We start from the raw sequence: 17,328 nt of genomic DNA on the forward strand, positions 1-17,328 counted from the left end.
AATGAGGTAAGCAAGGTACGGCTCTGTCCGCTAACCGGTATGTCGTCTGCTTTACTTCCTGCCACCTTCCTCGGGTGGTTCATAGTACTTCTAGTATCCGCCTATTTGGCCTAGACCAGCCTTAGCCGCGCCCTTTACTAGGGTTCCGGCCAGGTACTGTATATGTTTAAATACATAGGTCGTTACTTACATTCTCTCTCTTCCAGATAAAGATCAGATTTTCTCAGTCCCTTCACAGATAACAGATGAAGTTAAGAACCAGAGACAGGATCGTCTAGCAAGTATCGATTCCATGGAGGACCAGTTTCACCAACGGACTTCTAGTATCCTGACGGCCCAGTCATTGGGCTCACATTTCCGGACCAGCTGTAGGTTTTAAGCATCGTCTTCTGGCCACTTTCCGCAACAGAATTCTTCAGAGATCCCTGAATGCTCAGGCCACTGGGTGTTTCCACCTGAACACTCAACGCTACAGGGAGTGGTCCCCATCTGATCTGCCAGTCTTCGCTAACACCTAGACATGACCTGCTTCAGTTTCAGACCAAGAGGGGTCTTCATTTTCCCTGTCCCGGGTCTGCCTCCCTTTCCCTCTCTTGTAGCCATTCTAGATGGCTCGTGGAGATATGCTAGATCTCTTCGAATTCTCCGCCATACCAAATTCCATGACCGCTCTCCACTGCTTGGGCTCAGACGCTCGTGTATTCATGCACTTCTCAAGCAGGTCTCTGCCAGACCATTTAACCTCACATATTCTCGGTCATTTCTTCCCCTTCGTCGTCACTTCTGGTTGTGACGTGATAACGTGTTTTCGCGTCACTCTTACGTTTTCCTTGCCACCGTTCCAGGATAGGCGTCACTCCTCTGATCGGCTAGCGCTTAGGCCAGTGACATAGTCTGAGCCCTTCCTTGCGTCCCCCTTGGAAGGGTTTTTTCCTTCTCCCATTCCAGGTTGCCTATTTTCAGTCACAAGAGCCTTCCCCCAAAGGGGGTTCACCTTCCAGTAATTCACTTCAGTGGCCATCTAGTACCCGAATCCGCAGTTCGAGTTTTGCCAGTCACGCCATTGTAGATGCCCGGACTCTCTTCTCCTGTCTGTCATGTGATAGTGGAAGTTGGTTATTGGATTTCCCTCGGCCCCTTAACCTTTTAACCTTCTTCTCTTTTTTTTCTCCGGACTTCAAGTTTTTCTGGACCTCTTTACACAGGGGAATTAGCTCCCGTATTTTTTTCCCACCTGCAGGCTGTTCCGTCCACTAGGGTCAGATCACTTCCCTCGGTTCTGTGGAATGAACAGGTCAAGCCCCCCTATGGCGGAGTTCCCTTACTAGATTTCAGAGGATGCAGGTTTTTCCATGATCATTCTAATCCCCGCACATGTGGTTTATACTAGATCTTAGTACTCCCTAGTACTCTTAACTCTTCCCCCTATACTTCGGTTCTGCCGGGTAGTCGTACCTCACGGTGTCTAGGGCCAGGTTCCGGTCACAGAATCTCGTCTCTGCTAACCCTGTGTTCGGGTTTTTCTCTTCCCACCCTTGGGGACTACTTTAGGACGTCCCATGGTTTTCTGTGTCCCCCAATGAAGCGATAGAGAAAAGTAGATTTTGGGTACTCACCGTAAAATCTCTTTCTCAGAGCCTTCATTGGGGGACACGGCACCCGCCCTTTTCTAAGACTTCAGTGGATCCGGAATGTTCTGGATTTTAAGCTTCTCCTCGTACTGCTTTTACACAAACTGATCTCCTCAGCTCCGGTCGGTGCGTGTATACTACTGGGGAGGAGCCAACTTTTTTATTTGCATAGTGTCAGCCTCCTAGTGCCAGCAGCATACACCCATGGTTTCCTGTGTCCCCCAATGAAGTCTCCGAGAAAGAGATTTTACGGCGAGTACCCAAAATCTACTTTTCAACACCAAGAAGGAAAAGCTATGGAGTTGTGGCAATCACAGAATTGATGGCGATATGAAAATGATGAAAAACTAAGCAGAATTTCAAAACCTCTCTATTTATTCAGTATATAGTATTAACATCACATGTAGAGTAAAATGCATTTACACGCCTTGGTGTGTATCACTTAGGTTACTAATGGTTATGGTTATCTGAGGAAAGTTCTTCCATACTGCATGCACTTGAGCAGAAAATCATCAATATCCGCTGCTGGCAGCTCCCTTTGCATTTGCTGCCAATTAAGTCCCAGGTGTGCTCAATGGACAAAACTCTGTAAGCTATGGGAGCACGTTTAAGCCACACAGGTCCACGATACCACCAGCAAAATGCAACATTGGTGTTGTAGAGAGAGGAAAAAAAGGGTGCTCCTGACACTTTCGAGAAATGGTCATATTTCTGGCTCCACAACCAAATCTATGTAACACGAAGCCCCGAGGTCCAGCTATTGTACATTACTCTACCCCACACCATGTATTTCTAATGCTTCTTTTCTCTTCATCTTCATTAGGTTTGCGAGGTTTAATCAATCTTGGGAACACGTGTTTTATGAACTGCATTGTCCAGGCACTCACCCACACTCCTCTGCTACGAGACTTTTTCCTTTCTGACCGTCACAAATGTGAAATGCAAAGCCCAAACTCTTGCTTGGTTTGTGAAATGTCAACACTCTTTCAGGAGGTAGGTACCTAACAGCAGCTTTTTGGTTTTCTTTGAAGCTTTTTCTCTCATATCTTGGTTAGTAATGCCCTGATCAATGTTGTAGTAACAAGTCTTTACTAAAATGCTTGTGTGCTGATCATTTCTGTGCTCTCAATTTATCTTTCTAGCTGCTGGAGCAGTTAAGTATATAGCGCCAACGTATTCCGCAGCGCTTTCCAATTCAGAGGTTGATATACAAACAGTCATAAGTAACAGTTATAGAAAATACAATAATTAAAGCAAAAGTAATGACACCCTGCTCGTAATAGCTTACAATGTACAATGAGGGGGGTTGACAAAGTACAGGTGCTTATTTACAATGATGGTCCACCCATCTTGCAGAAATGGGGATAGATAAAGGCCGCATGAGCCAGTCACCAGGCAATCTTTGTAGGGCTTTTGGGTGCGGTGGTGTATGATGGAACATTATGTTCAGACAAAGAGCGTCAATGAGCTGTATGTAAAAGGACTTTGATCAAGAAAAGTGATAAGCCGCCCTTAAAAGATGTGTTTTTAGGGAGCGTCTAAATCTATCTAAGTTGGGGTTAGTCCTAATTTCTTGAGGTGGAGCATGCCAGAGAATTGGTGCAACTCAGGAGAAGTGTTGGAACCTGCAGTGGGTGGTCCAGATTAGTGTGGATGTTAGTTGAATGTCACTTGTGGAGCGTACTGAACAGGTAGGATGATAGAGAGGAGGGTGGAGATGTAGGGGGTGCAGCACTGTGGAGAGCTTTAGGTGAGAACAAGCAATTTAAATTGGATCCTGTGATATATGGGCAGTCAGTGCAGTGACTGGCACAGAGCGGACGCGTCTGAGTAACGATTAGCCAGATAGGTGACCTTGGCTGCTGCATTAGGCCTAAGCCACACGGCGAGAAAATTGGTGCGAGTGGAGTGCGATAAAACATCGCATTCCACTCAGACCAATATTATCCTGTGTGTCAGCGCACATGAGCGATTATTTTCTCAGTCCTAATCTGACCGAGAAAACGCAGCATGCTGCAATTGTAATGCGAGACTCATTTCTCTCGCACCCATTCAAGTGAATGGGGCGAGAGAAAAATCGCACTGCACTCGCGGTATACCGGTGTACCGCGTGTGCAGAGCGAGAATCGCAATAGCCGGCTACAGAGGAGAAAGGGAGAGAAATCCCTCCTTCCCCGCCTCCGTGCCGGCCCGCCCCTCCGCAGCACTGGCCCTCCCCTCCTGAGAGCCGGCCCGCCCCCCCCCCCGCAGCTGAGGTCTGCTCACACAGTAGGACCGCAGTCGCAGGGATACCAGCATGACACTCGGCTCCTGCTGTGCTGCCAGCGCGAGCCGAGTGTCATGCAAGCATTGCAGTGTGCCCCCAGCCTTAAGGATGGACTGTAGAGGAGAAAGTCTAGTGAGGAGGAGGCCAATTAATAGAGAATTACAATAATCAAGGCGGGAGTGGATCAGGGTTAGTGTTTTTCTGGTTACCATGATGAGAGAGGCGCATTCTGGAGATGTTCTTCAGGTGCTGGTGACAAGAGCGGGCAAGGGATTGTATATAGGAGGTGAAGGAAAGATCGGTGTCAAACCTAACACCCAGACAGCGAGCCTGCTGAATGTTAATTGTGGTGCCGCACACATAGAGGAAGATGTCAGGTTTTGGTAGGTTAGTGGATGGCAGGAGCAGAAGGTCAGTTTTGGAAATGTTGAGTTTTAGATAGTGGACATGATGTTGGAGACTAGACAGTCACTGGTGTTCTGTAGTACAGAGGGGGTGAGGTCAGGGGCTGAAGGATATAGTTGTGTGTCATCAGCATAAAGATGGTACTGGAAGCTAAATTTGCAGATTATCTGTCCAATTGGAGCCAAGTAGAGAGGAGGACGAAGAGTTAAACCCTGAAGGACCCCAATAGTGAGAAGAGAAGTGGAGCAGATGACTTTGTTTTGGGTGTTATACTTTATCTGCTCCTTTCCCGGATGATGCAGGTGGCCCCGGGGCGGAGACCAGCAGGTGGCCCCGGGGCGGAGACCAGCAGGTGGCCCCGGGGCGGAGACCAGCAGGTGGCCCCGGGGCGGAGACCAGCAGGTGGCCCCGGGGCGGAGACCAGCAGGTGGCCCCGGGGCGGAGACCAGCAGGTGGCCCCGGGGCGGAGACCAGCAGGTGGCCCCGGGGCGGAGACCAGCAGGTGGCCCCGGGGCGGAGACCAGCAGGGGCAGCTAAACGGTCACAGACACCGCTAACAGTGTATGGGTCTGTACATAGATTTTCCTTTTTTTGGGGTAGAGGATTGTCTGGTAACATAAAGAACATTGTGCATGTGTGGCTGTGTGTGTGTGACTAAGTCATCATCCGGGAAAGGATGATGTACATGGCTGATGGTCCAACACTCATAAGATAACAACGACCCACAAGAGAAACCATCACTCAGAAGGACATAATTATTGGTCATGAATGAGTGCGGCCATAACCCAAACATTCACAGCTCACCCATATTACAGTGGAGAAAGCTGAATCCGTGGTCTCGTCCTCTTGTCACAATCAAGAAAGGAGTTTTTGTCCTTCTGATAAATAAGAATCTGAAAATTGAAATCTTTACTGATATTTATGCAGTGATGATTTTTTGTGGCCCATGGGGTTGATTTGATGTCACTTAAGCCAAAATTCTGCTCTCCTGCTGGCCATAGCCTCCACTTGAGGGACTTTGATAACTACTTTGCTATGGAGTTCAGAGCAGACCAGTGGCTGTTCCTCCTAGAGGCGGCTGCGTACAGCTGCATGTTACCTTTTTACATATACAGTACATAAGGTATTTGGAGTTTTTTTCCTGTGTATTAGAGAAGAAAGGCTAGCCCCTTCTTGATCTTTGATATTTTCATGTATGAAAAATGTGTTTGCATATGTAATCTGCACCAAATTGCAAATTATCTATCATGCACAGTATGTATTACCATGAATAGAGTTGTCTTGAAAACGTAATTTTAAGTGGTGGGTACTTGCGTAGGATCAGTCTCGGTGAAGTCTGCGTGCTCCTAAGGCCAGGGTCACAAGAGCATGTAAATAATTGGACCAATGTTCATCCAGGAGAGTAGGAACTGTGAAATTTGTTTGGTATTCATTGTCAGGTAAGTGTGCAATTATTAATTTATATTTTTTTTCTGGCCTGCCATCTGTATGACGTATATGCCATCACAGTATAACATGCGTGCTTTGTTTTTTTTTTTTTTTTCTCAGCAGCTATTGTTCTACAATCATTTACAGGACTACTTAGTGTTCTATGCTACCGAATTGTAATGTAGCCGTACAAAACGGACAGCATACGGGTGGTCTGTGTGCTGTTTTTTTTGTTTTTTTTTCTCAACCACCATAGCCTTTCATTAGCGAGTCACGGCTTAAGTTACTCATCCGCTCGCAGAATGCTGCAAGTTTTTTGTCATCCCAAATACAAGTGAGAGAAAAAAAAATCACAGATCAGCACTGCCTCATTGAATAACATTGGTCCGAATGCGAATAGAGCTTAGGAGTCAGTAAGTCAAACCTCCGATTCCTCAATTTTCCTGACTCAGACAGAGTGCAATTTCTGATATTCTCATATTGCACTCTTCTGATTTATATGCGCCTGTGTGCAAGGCCTAACAATAAGAATAGTATATTGTACAAGCGCCAAGAATCACCGTATCAAACACAGATTTATCACTAATCCCATCACAACCTATGGCAAACTAGTATATCATATTTTTAGGTCTCTTAATGACCAGTGATGTACCAGTAAGTCATGGCGATCGCAGGGATTTTTGCACTGTACCTCCACGATTATCGCTGGGTCACCGGCTGATCTTACAGCTGGGACCCAGCTCTAACTGCGAGGTGCGGTACCTGCACCACTCTCAGCAGATTAACCCTCCAAATGCTGTGATCACAGCATTCCGGAGGCAGGGAGAGGAAACACTTACCTCTCACTGGTGATAGTCCCTCTAATGCGATCACTGGGACCCGATCGCTGCCATGGCAACCCTTGGTTGTCACCATGATGACTCCGGGTCCCCCATCTACGGATCACCTCACAGACCGTGCCAGATGCATGGTGTGTGAGGTGATGTGTCAGAGCTGCTGCAGCTCTGCCATTTATAATCAAGCACTGCAGTGGGTTATATCAGTGATCAGATCACTGAAAGTTAGTGTCCCATAAAGGGACGAAGTAAAAATAATCTTAAAAAAAAGTTAAAAGTATTACATTTTGGTCGCAAAATTAAAATAAATTGTTCCAATAAATATGTATATTTACGTAAAAAACAAAAAAAAACTTGACATATTTGCTATTGCCGTGTCCATAACAACCCGACTTATAAAACTGTCACTTCTTAACCATTTCAGTGAACACGATAAAAAAATAAATACAAATTGCAATAATTATCTTTTAATCATAAAGCTGACTAAAAGTGGAATAAAAGACTATCAGTTATATATGAATAAACATTGTACCGCTGAAAATGTCATCTTGTCCCGCAAAAACAAGCTGCCATAGCACTTCAGCAGAAAAATAAGTACAGGTCTCTGAATACAGCAGTGCAAAAACTGTTGGGTTTTTTCCCCTATAAAAAATGGTACCAATAAAAACTCCAACTCATCCCGCAAAAAACAAGCCCTCACATGACTGTTGGCAGAAAAATAAAAAAAAACTATAGCCTTTATTATATAACGCTGGTATCGCTGTAATTGTACTGACCCGAGAAATAAAGCCGTCGAATCACTTATACCGCACGGTGAACGGCGTAAAAAAAAAGCCAATTCTTCAGGCACTATTGATTTGTTCATTCTGTCTCTAAAAGATTGCGGTACGGCGCAGAGCCTATTATCCTGCTCTGTATGCTGTGCGCTTGCACCAGAATTGTGTAAAAGTGGGTGCCCAAAATCTGGACAGCAGTGTTTTGGTCGTAGTGTTTTCGCTGTGTTCAAAACGCTGCGTTGTGCAGTACAAGCACAGTGGATGGACTTACAGAAATCCCATGCCCACTGTGCTTTTCTCCTTAGCATAAACTGACATGCGGAGTGGCTTCTCTAGATGCAGCATGTCAATTTATGCTGTGGAGACAGGAGTCTCCTCAGCAGGGAAAAAAAGGGAATAAGTCCACAGGGCTCCAAACCCTGATCGTGGGCACGGGCAGCTGTAGTATTCTGTGGAGAACACTTGCATCTCCGCAGGGTAAGACACGCTGCGTTCATGACACAGCGTGTGGGATTGTGAGCACGTACCCTAAATATCTGAAAAACGTGATACAGAAAAATGGAAAATTCATTGTAATGAGGCAGATGGAGTTGCTTTAACCTCACTTCTGGCCTGTGATCCGGCAGTGTCCATCTTTTTACGCCTCTTTTCTAGTTGCCTTCTAAGACAGCATGGAAGGTTGCCTTTCCAAGTTTTAATAGGGACAGGAAGTACAAGAGAGGTTAAAAGTTAGTGTCTTTCCTGTCTCCATGTGGCATGGAGAGGTTTTTTCTTTTCCTCTTCCACCATTCAGGCATATATTGCCTCCACTTATGTCTCCAGGTTCCTACTCAAGTGGCTTGACCAGTTGAAAACGCATATTTCACAGGGTACCCCTAGGGATGATCTACTGGATTCCCTTCCCTTGCTCAGGAAGGCTACCAGTTTCTGGCAGATATGTCTGTCGAGTCAGTCCGCCTTGCGGCCAGGACTTCGGTGTTGTCCAACTCCGCCAGACGGGCGTTGTGGCTGAAAGCGTGGAGTGGGGACTACACTTCCAAAACGAGGCTCTGCTCTCTTCCCTTTAAAGGGGACTTGGTGTGTGGCCCAGCACTGGATGATATTCTGGATAAGGCAACTGATTGGATGGCCCTTCTGGATTAAAAACCCTTCAGGAAACGTCCCTTTCGTCCATCGGTGCCTCATCCCTTCCAGCAAAAGGGAAGTCTGGTCGGTGGAGCTACCCAAATGGTAGAGGGAAGAATATCCTCATCACTTCCCAGCAGCATCAGTAGCATGACAAACAGTGACTCGTTTCTGGTGGGGGGTGGCTATCGGACTTTCATCCCCAATGGCAAACAATCACCAGCTGCCATTGGGTGCTAAAAGTCATATCAGAGGGTCTTCTAATAGAATTTATCTCCCCCGCCCCCCTCCACTGGGCCTCCGAGTCACTGATCTGTCCTCACAGGATTCCCAGGATCTCCTGTACTCAGTTACAGGAGCTAATACATTCAAAGGTCACTTCCCAGGTTCCAAGTCCGGAATGAATGGGCTACTACTCCCGCCTCTTCCTGGTCAGAAAGCAATCTGGAGACGCCCGGGTCATCATCAATCTGAAACGTCTTAACCAACTGGTTCGATACCACCATTTCAAGATGGAGTCAATAAAATCGTCGATTCCATTGATAGGGCTGCACCACCAGATGGCTACGATCGATTTGAAAGATGCGTGTTTCCATGTGCCCATTCATCCTCTGCACAGGAAGAACCTCAAATTTGCAATTTTGCACAGCACAGGGGGGAAGGTAGTTCACTTTCAATTCAAAGTACTTCTCTTCGGAATCTCTTCAGCCCCAAGGATTTTCTCAAAGATCATGGCAGAAGTAGTGGCCTTCCTAAGGGTTCAAGGCATCTGTCTGGTGCCATATCTGGACGACTTCCTTCTCATTGCTCCCTCCGCTCAGACCCTCAGGAACCATGTGGAGAAGTGTTTGAGCGTTCTTCAATCCTTAGGCTGGATCCCCAATCTCATCAAGTCTCAACTGCAACCCTCCTCCACACGACGATTTCTCGGGGTACTGGTAGACTCAGACAGGCAGGCGTTCTTTCTCCCAGAGGACCACAGGTTAACCCTTCTATCCAAGATATCGGATCATAATCAGCAGGCATCTCCCACTCTTCGAGCAGCTATGTCAGCTCTGGGATCAATGACATCCTGCATTCCATCTGTCATGTGGGCCCAGGTCCACTCGCGTTCTTTTCAGTATCATATCCTGTCACACAGTGGACAGACTTCCTTCCTCTCTGAGCAAAAGATTTCACATGTCAGGGAGTGTAACCTCGTCTCTCCTCTGGTTGTTGAATCCCAGCAACCTCCTAGTAGGGAGGTCACCCTGACGACAGATGCCAGCCAGAGGGGATGAGGGGCTCTGGTTGCCATTTCCCCATTTCGAGGGGTCTGGAGTCCTTATGTCAGCTCCCAGCCCTCCAACTACCGGGAACTGAGGGCGGTCCTGGCAGCTCAAGATCTTGTCAGGGAATCTCACGTCTTAGTCTACTCCGACAATGTAACCACGGTGGCACATCTCCGCCGTCAGGGCAGTACAAGATCCGGCGCCCTGAAGTCTATGTCCTCCCGGGTTTTCCTCTGGGCAGAGAAGTTCCTGCTGCCTCTCTGCAGTCCACCTAAAGGGATCCTTGAATCTTCAAGCGGACTTCCTAAGTCGTCAGGATGGTCACCAAGGAGAGTGGAGCCTGCACCAAGCATTGTTCTGCTCTCTGGTGACAAGGTAGGGTACACCGGAGATCGACCTGTTTGCATGAGACGGAAATTGAAAGGTCGCAACATATTTATTCCTGAATCCACGGGATAATGCGATCGGGGTGGAAGCCTTCTGCTGCACCTGGTCCTTTAGTCTGGTCTACGCCTTCCCATCTATCCCTCTTCTGGCATGAACCCTGCGAAAGATCAGGGAGGATGGAGTCCCAACTATCCTACTAGCTCCTTTGTGGCCAAAGAGGAGTTGGTACAGCGTGATCATGGCTCTCAAAGTCGATGGTTCGATCCTCCTTAGTCCAGACCCCAGCTTGCTATCCCAGGTTCCGCTATTCCACCCGGATCCTCAAAAGCTCAAGTTAGCTCCCTGGCATCTGAGGGCCAGGTGCTAAGGGCCCAGGGCCTTTCTGAAAAAGTTGTGGCTACTTTACAAAAGAACTGTAAACCAGTTACTAACAGTATTTACAATAAAATCTGTATGCGGTTCTTTTCCTGGTGTGGTCCTCATCCTCCAGACCTACTCCTGCCTAACATAGCACAAATACAGGACTTCTTCAGAATCGATTGACCTTGGGCCTTAACCCCAGCAGATTGAAGGTGCAGGTTTCGGCTCTCGGTTCCATCTTCAATAACGGATCTGGCAAGTCATCGCTGGATCCGCCGATTTTATGGTGTCCGCTAGTAGGATTTGTCCACGGCAGAGGATCCTCACATCATCCTGGGACCTCAATGTGGTCCTGACTGGATTTTTTCGGTCTCCTTATGAACCGCTGTCATCCTGTAGCATATGATCTCTCTCACAAGGCTGCATTTCTGGTTGCAATTACTGCTCACAGAGTCAGGGAGCTTATCCATCTGGGAACCATACTTCACCATCAGAGATGACAGCATTGTCTTTCGGCTGGACCACTCTTTCCTTCCCAAAGTGGTCTTGTATTTCCATCGCTCCCAATCCATCGTTCTTCCTTCCTTCCTTCCTTCCTTCCTTCCTTCCTTCCGCATCCTCAAACTCCAGCGTAGGAAGTAATCCATTCTTTGGATGTTCACGGGACGGTGTTAATTATCTAGAGCTGATGGCACCTTGGCGTATTAATCGAAACCTATTCATCCAACCCTTTGGTCGGAATAAGGGCAAAAAGGTGGCTAAAAGCACTATAGCCAACTGGATCGTGCGAGCCATTAAAGAAGCCTACCTTAACCAGCATCTGTCAACACTGACTGGATTTACTGCACATTCCACCAGATCTACTTTTGTCTCCTGGGCTGAACGGGCAGGGGATACTCTCGAGCTGATCTGCAAGACAGCTACCTGGTCCTTGCTACATACCTTCACGAAGCATTATCGATTGGACCTAGATTCCAACAGGGATTTGGCTTTTGTCAGGAATGTCCTGCAGGGTGTGCCCTCTCCCCCCAGGTATTAATTTGTTGGTATTCCTGCTATGCTTTCATAGAAGGTGACTAGAGAAATAAGAATTATTCTTGCCGTTTAATTCGATTTCTAGGAACCTTCCACGACAGCACTTAATTCCCTCCCTATTCCTCGACATTTCCCAGAATGTGTTTTTATCCTTCTAATGTGCTATGGGTGCACTGGTTAATGGGAGGTGGGAGGGTCCTTTTTAACCTCTCTTGTACTTCCTGTCCCTATTAGGGCTTGGAGAGACAACCTACCATGCTGTTGTGGAAGTTCCTAGAAACCGAATTAACAGTAAGTATAATTCTTATTTTAGGCCTGTACAAAGTGCGGTCATCAACAGTTCACCTTTTGAAAAGATGGACACCGCTGAACAGAGGCCAAACTGAGTCCGGAGTAACTCTGCCTCCGTTGCGGGTTCCAGTCACCAAAAAGCATTCAACTCAACCCACAAAAACACTAGTCCCCATTCAGGTCCGTCATCCGTTAACGGAAATATAGGGGCTTCCACGTTACTGGTGGCACAAAGGCTCTTGAAAAACACTATATGGCTCCTCTTCCCCCCCTCCCCCCCATTTAAAAAAAAAATAGAGATCCAGCAAAATCTACGCTCCCCATCCAAATGCCCTGCTCTTTTGAGCCCCACAATGTGCCTAAACCACAGTTAACATCCACATGTCTGGCATTGTTAGAGAGGCAAGCCTGCTTAAATGTACGGTGGTGCAGGTTTACAGAAACACAGGCTAGGCACAATGCACGAGCACTAAGATGTACTGAGCACAACAAGGAATTACTTGCATTTTTTAATTCTGCAACACCCACTGTTTGACACCATGGGTGTTTTCCAGAGACTAAATCATCACTACACCCGTAGATGGATTCCCAGAGGGGTGTAATTTCCAAAATGTGGTCACTTGAGGGGGTTTTCTTCTGTTCTGGCAATTAGAGGCTCTGCAAATGGAGTCTACAAACTATTTTAGGAAAATCTGTGCTCCAAAAATAAAATGGCGTTCCTTCCCTCCTAAGCTCTGTGGTGCAGCCAAATTGAACTGTACAGTCACATGTTGGGTACTGCCATGTTCAGGAGAAATTGTGTAACACATTATGGGTAGAGTTGAGCGAGTACCTAACTGTTCGTACTGTCCAATACTCGCATATTCATTCCGAATGCAATGCAATTAATGGGGAAAAATTTGCAAAGTAACAAGTAACCTGAATGCTGTACTGTTCATGCAAATAGTACAGCATTCTGGTTACTCATTACATTGCAAGTATTCCCCATTGACATGCATTGCACATGCATTTTGGAATGAATATGCGAGTAGTAGACGGTACTCATTATGAGTAGAGCTGCTTGGACTGGCAAAAAAACAGGACCGGCAAATCACTGCTCAATTAAAAAAAAAAACCTGATCCGCTCCTTGAATCCAGTGCCCATATAAATCAATGGGGACCAGAATCCGGAGATTAAAAATGTTGGTGGAAGGGGTAGGGGGGCAGGAGTGTGTGCGGTATACTCACCTAGACTGTGTCATGGCGGCAAACTCCTTCCGGGTCACGCTTTTCCCTTCCGGAGCCGACAATTCACTATTCACTGTTTTGCCCGTCCACCGGCGCATGTAATTGGTTGCAGTTAGACGTACCCTCACCCTGAGTATCAGCGTGTCAGCTGACTGCAACCAATCACAGGCGCCAAGACGACTGGTGGGCGGGGAAAGCAGTGCAAGTGTCTGCGGGTGGTCAGTATGGTAAGCGTGCATGTAGACCGAAACACATGCGGCCCGCTCCTGTCAGAAGTGTGCGTGGCTGTGCCAGTGATGCGATGTCAGACTCGTACAAGTGTGACTCCAGCCTAAGAGAAACTGCATGCGGCTTTTTTTTTTCATTTAAATAAATTTAAAAAAAAACGACGTGCGGTCCCCCCCTAATTTTTATCCCCAGCCAAGAAAGTCAGCTAGGGGCTGGTATTCTCAGCCCGCAGCCGCCCGGTATTGCCGCATCCATTAGATGTGACAATCTGCTGCTTTACCGGCTCTTCTCTATTGCCCTGGTGCGGTGAAAATCTGGGTAATAGCAGGGGTTAATAACAGCGCACAGCTGCTACTAAGCCCTAGGTTGTGATGTCATAGGCGTCTGAGATACCTGCATCACTAATCTATAAGTGACAGTAAATGAACACAAACACAGAGGAAAAAATCCTTTTTATTTGGAAAAAATACAAAAACAAACCCTCCTTCACCACTTTATTAGCCCCCAACACCCTGCAGGTCCAGTGTAATACAGACGCGGTCCCACGACGACACATCCAGCTCTGCTACATCTCACAGCTAATGGCCATAGAGAACGGCCGCCGGCTGTGAGTGTAGCCTATGACTGAGCCGCGATGAGCAATGATTGCAGGCAGACGCTGTCACAGGCTGGGGGCACGTCTGACTGCAACCAATCAGACAGGACGGCCGGTGGGCAGGGAAAGCGGTACAGTACAGGAAGTGAATGCGCGACCCGGAAGCAGTTTGCCACCATGACACAAAGTCTCCCAAAGTATGAAACTCTCACTTAAAACTTGTTTTCTTTATTTTAAAATTAATTTCCCCAGTGCCGGATCAGGAATGTACACCTGGAATCCCAGGCCTGGCACACGGGCGTCTTTGAAACCAAACGGATCCGGACTTTTACAGTACGGATCCGCTCAGCCCTAATTATCAGTATAGCGAGTACGAATAGTTAGGTACTCGCTAAACTAATTATGGGGCCTTTTTTTCTTGCCTATTCCCCTTGTAAAAATTGGAAATCTGAGATTAAAACAACATTTTAGTGATAAAAATGTAATTATTTTTTGTTCACCGCCCTATAGTATAACATTTGGTGACTCACCTGTAGTGTCGATATGCTCACTGCACCACTGTGAATTCACTGAGGGGTGCCATTTGTAGAATGGGGTAATTTGTGGGGTGGCGGTTTCTTCTGTCTTAGTACCTCAGGGGCTCTGACAATGTGACATGGCACGCGCACACCATTCCAACTAAATCTGCACTCCAATGTGGTGCTCCTTCACTTCACTTTGTACTATGCCTCAAAAGTAGTTTTTGACCACATATGGGGTACTGGTGTACTCAGGAGAAATAGGACAACAAATTGTTTGTTTCACTGTCTCCTGTTACTAAAGTGAATTTAAAAAATTTGGCGTTAACGCAAGGTTAAACGTTTTTTTTGTGTTTTTTTTTTATTTTCACGGCTCAACGTTCTGAAATTCTGTGAAGCCCCTGAGGGTTCCAGATGTTTACCAACCATCTAGATAAATTTCTTTAGGGGTTTATTTTCCAAAATGGGGTTACTTTTGGTGGAGCTCTACTGTTTAGGCACATCACGTGACATGGCGTCCGCTAATTGTTCCAGCCAATTTTGAAGTCAAGTAGTGTACCTTCCCTTGATAGGCCTGCCATGCGCCCAAACAGTTGATTTCTACCACATATGAGGTATCAGCGTACTTGGGACAAATTGCACAATACATTTTATGGTGCACTTTTTCCTTATACCCTTGTGAAAATGAAAAACATTATGGCTAAAGTAACATTTTTGTGAAGAAAAAAAGTGAAAATTTCATTTTTTTTTCCTTCCATATTGCTTTGGTTCCTGTGAAGCACCTAAAGAGTTAATACACTTCTTGGATGTGGTTTTGAGCAGTGTGAGGGGTGCAGTTTTTAGAAAGGTGTCACTTTTGGGTATTTTCTCTTATAAAACGCTCAGTCACGTCAAATATGATGTCTCAAAAAAATTGGTTTTGTAAATTTTGCTGGAAAAATGAGAAATTGCTGATGAAATTTGAACCCTTCTAACTTCCTAACAAAGAAAAATCTTGTTTCAAAAATTGCACTGATGTAAAGTAGAGATGTGGGAAATGCTATTTAGTAACTATTTTGTGTGACAACTCTCCGGCTTAAGGGCATAAAATTTAAAGATTTGAAAATTGCAAAATTTTCAACAAATTTTTGATGTTTTCACAAAAATATCGGCATAAATTTACAACTATCATGGAGTAAAATACGTCACAAAAAAAAATCTGAGAATCACCAGGATCCGTTGAAGCGTTTGAGTTATAGCCTCATAAAGTGACACTGGTCAGAATTGTAAAAATTGGCCCGGTCAGGAATGTGTTCTCAGGCCCTGGGGGTGAAGGGGTTAAGTGGTTGTCATATAGTAAAAACAAAAAAAAAATTTGTCAAGCATGGCTTGATCAAAAAATGAGAAATGTAGGCTCCTCAGATCCAGCGAAGGCTTCTCCGGTGATGCCAATTACAGGCTGCAGCACTGCTGGGATTTCATTGTCAGCAGGGGTAGAACCAATAGAACAAATCAAATATAACTTTTAATCATAAATTAGTTTAAAAAAAAAGCACACTGATTCTAAACAATGTGCAAAATGTCAACTAATCCTGCAAGGTTGTGCAAAAAGATCAAATATTGCATCAGTGCGCAGGCATAATACCCAAAATACAGTGCAGACGTGCTGTAAGCGGGAAAATACACAAGTGGGTGCAGTGTACTCACAACTCGTGCTAAACACGAATATTCCTGTATTTGGCTATGTGCACACTAGAACGTGCCTTTTTCTAAAGAAAAAAACGGACCCTTTGAAAGAATCCCGCAGTAAAACTGCACCCGCATTTTTGCCGCAGTTTGCCACGGATTTACTATAAATTGATCCCCGCAGTTTTTCCCATTATCTATGGCAAAAACCACAGGTACCTGCGGAAAACAAGTGACATGCTCATTAATTCCTCAGCGGAAAATCCGCAGGTAAATCTGCGGGTATGAAAAAACGCAGTGTGCGCACTGCATTTTTTCAAACCCATAGGATTTGCTGGGGAATTGACTTCAGCAATGTTGGACACATTGTCTGCAGCAAATCCACGGCAAAATCCACGGTAAATACGCAGCGTGTGCACAGGGTCTAACACAGTAAAAATTACTGAAAAGTGCAGGTATATGGCTGATGGTCCAACACTCATGGGATAACAATGACCCACAAGAGAAACCTTCACTCAGAAGGACATTATTAATAGAACAATCTCACCATATTCTTTGATGTTTTCCATCTGTGTCCCAAAGAGTCATGGATAGGGATCAAACATGGGAGGAGGGGATTTATCAAATCCACACAGTACCCTTAAAATCCCGATCCATCACAACTGTTCATAAACGCTCATGCTCGACTCGTTTCGTCAGACTCATTAGGGGATAAAGCAGCATGTAGAGGTGAGTGAGCTGGCACTGCCAAAATCACATAACATGTAGCCACATATGCAGTGGGCAGCAGTGTGTGTGTGTGTATGTATGTATTGTACCGTGCAGTATGCATACCATGGCTTGCATTGCATAACAGAAATGTATGTGCTGGGAGCTTATCATGCCAGGTTTACAGTGTGCTTCAAAAGAAAGGGGCTTGAAGGGGTTACCATCCAACAAGCACTATTGTGGGTTTTTTTTGTTGTTTTTTTTATTAATCTTCTAGGATATTGGGGATAAAGACACAAACCTTTTTCCACTAGAGTGCCATTAGAAATTTAGCACTTTTTGCCTTCCATGGCCTCAGTGTTCCACTGTATTGCTGGCTGCATAGTCAGTCAACATAGAATCCATCAGTGAGCTTGCTATGACTATAAGGCGAGGATTTGGTAAATCTTTTATGTAGTGTGTGGTCATAAATTATTTCACAGGAGCTCAGGAAAAGACAGATCACAGTTGAATGTGCAGCAAAACAGAGGCTGGAAAAGCCAAACTGTCCAAAATCTGTAATAAAACCCAATTGCA

At 45.8% G+C, this 17,328-nt stretch overlaps 1 protein-coding gene across 8 annotated transcripts in view; it reads left to right on the forward strand.

Annotated features, from left to right (window-relative positions):
• The window catches only part of LOC142245262 (ubiquitin carboxyl-terminal hydrolase 22-A), a 179,659-nt gene that overhangs the window by 96,533 nt on the left and 65,798 nt on the right, over window positions 1-17,328 (forward strand). For all 8 annotated transcript variants that reach the window (XM_075317845.1, XM_075317843.1, XM_075317842.1 and 5 more), the window contains one exon: window positions 2,455-2,624. In XM_075317845.1, the coding sequence (XP_075173960.1) occupies window positions 2,455-2,624 (170 nt within the window). The remainder of the gene's footprint in view (window positions 1-2,454; window positions 2,625-17,328) is intronic.

Source organism: Anomaloglossus baeobatrachus, chromosome 7, assembly GCF_048569485.1.
Source record: "Anomaloglossus baeobatrachus isolate aAnoBae1 chromosome 7, aAnoBae1.hap1, whole genome shotgun sequence".
Lineage (NCBI taxonomy): Eukaryota > Metazoa > Chordata > Amphibia > Anura > Aromobatidae > Anomaloglossus > Anomaloglossus baeobatrachus.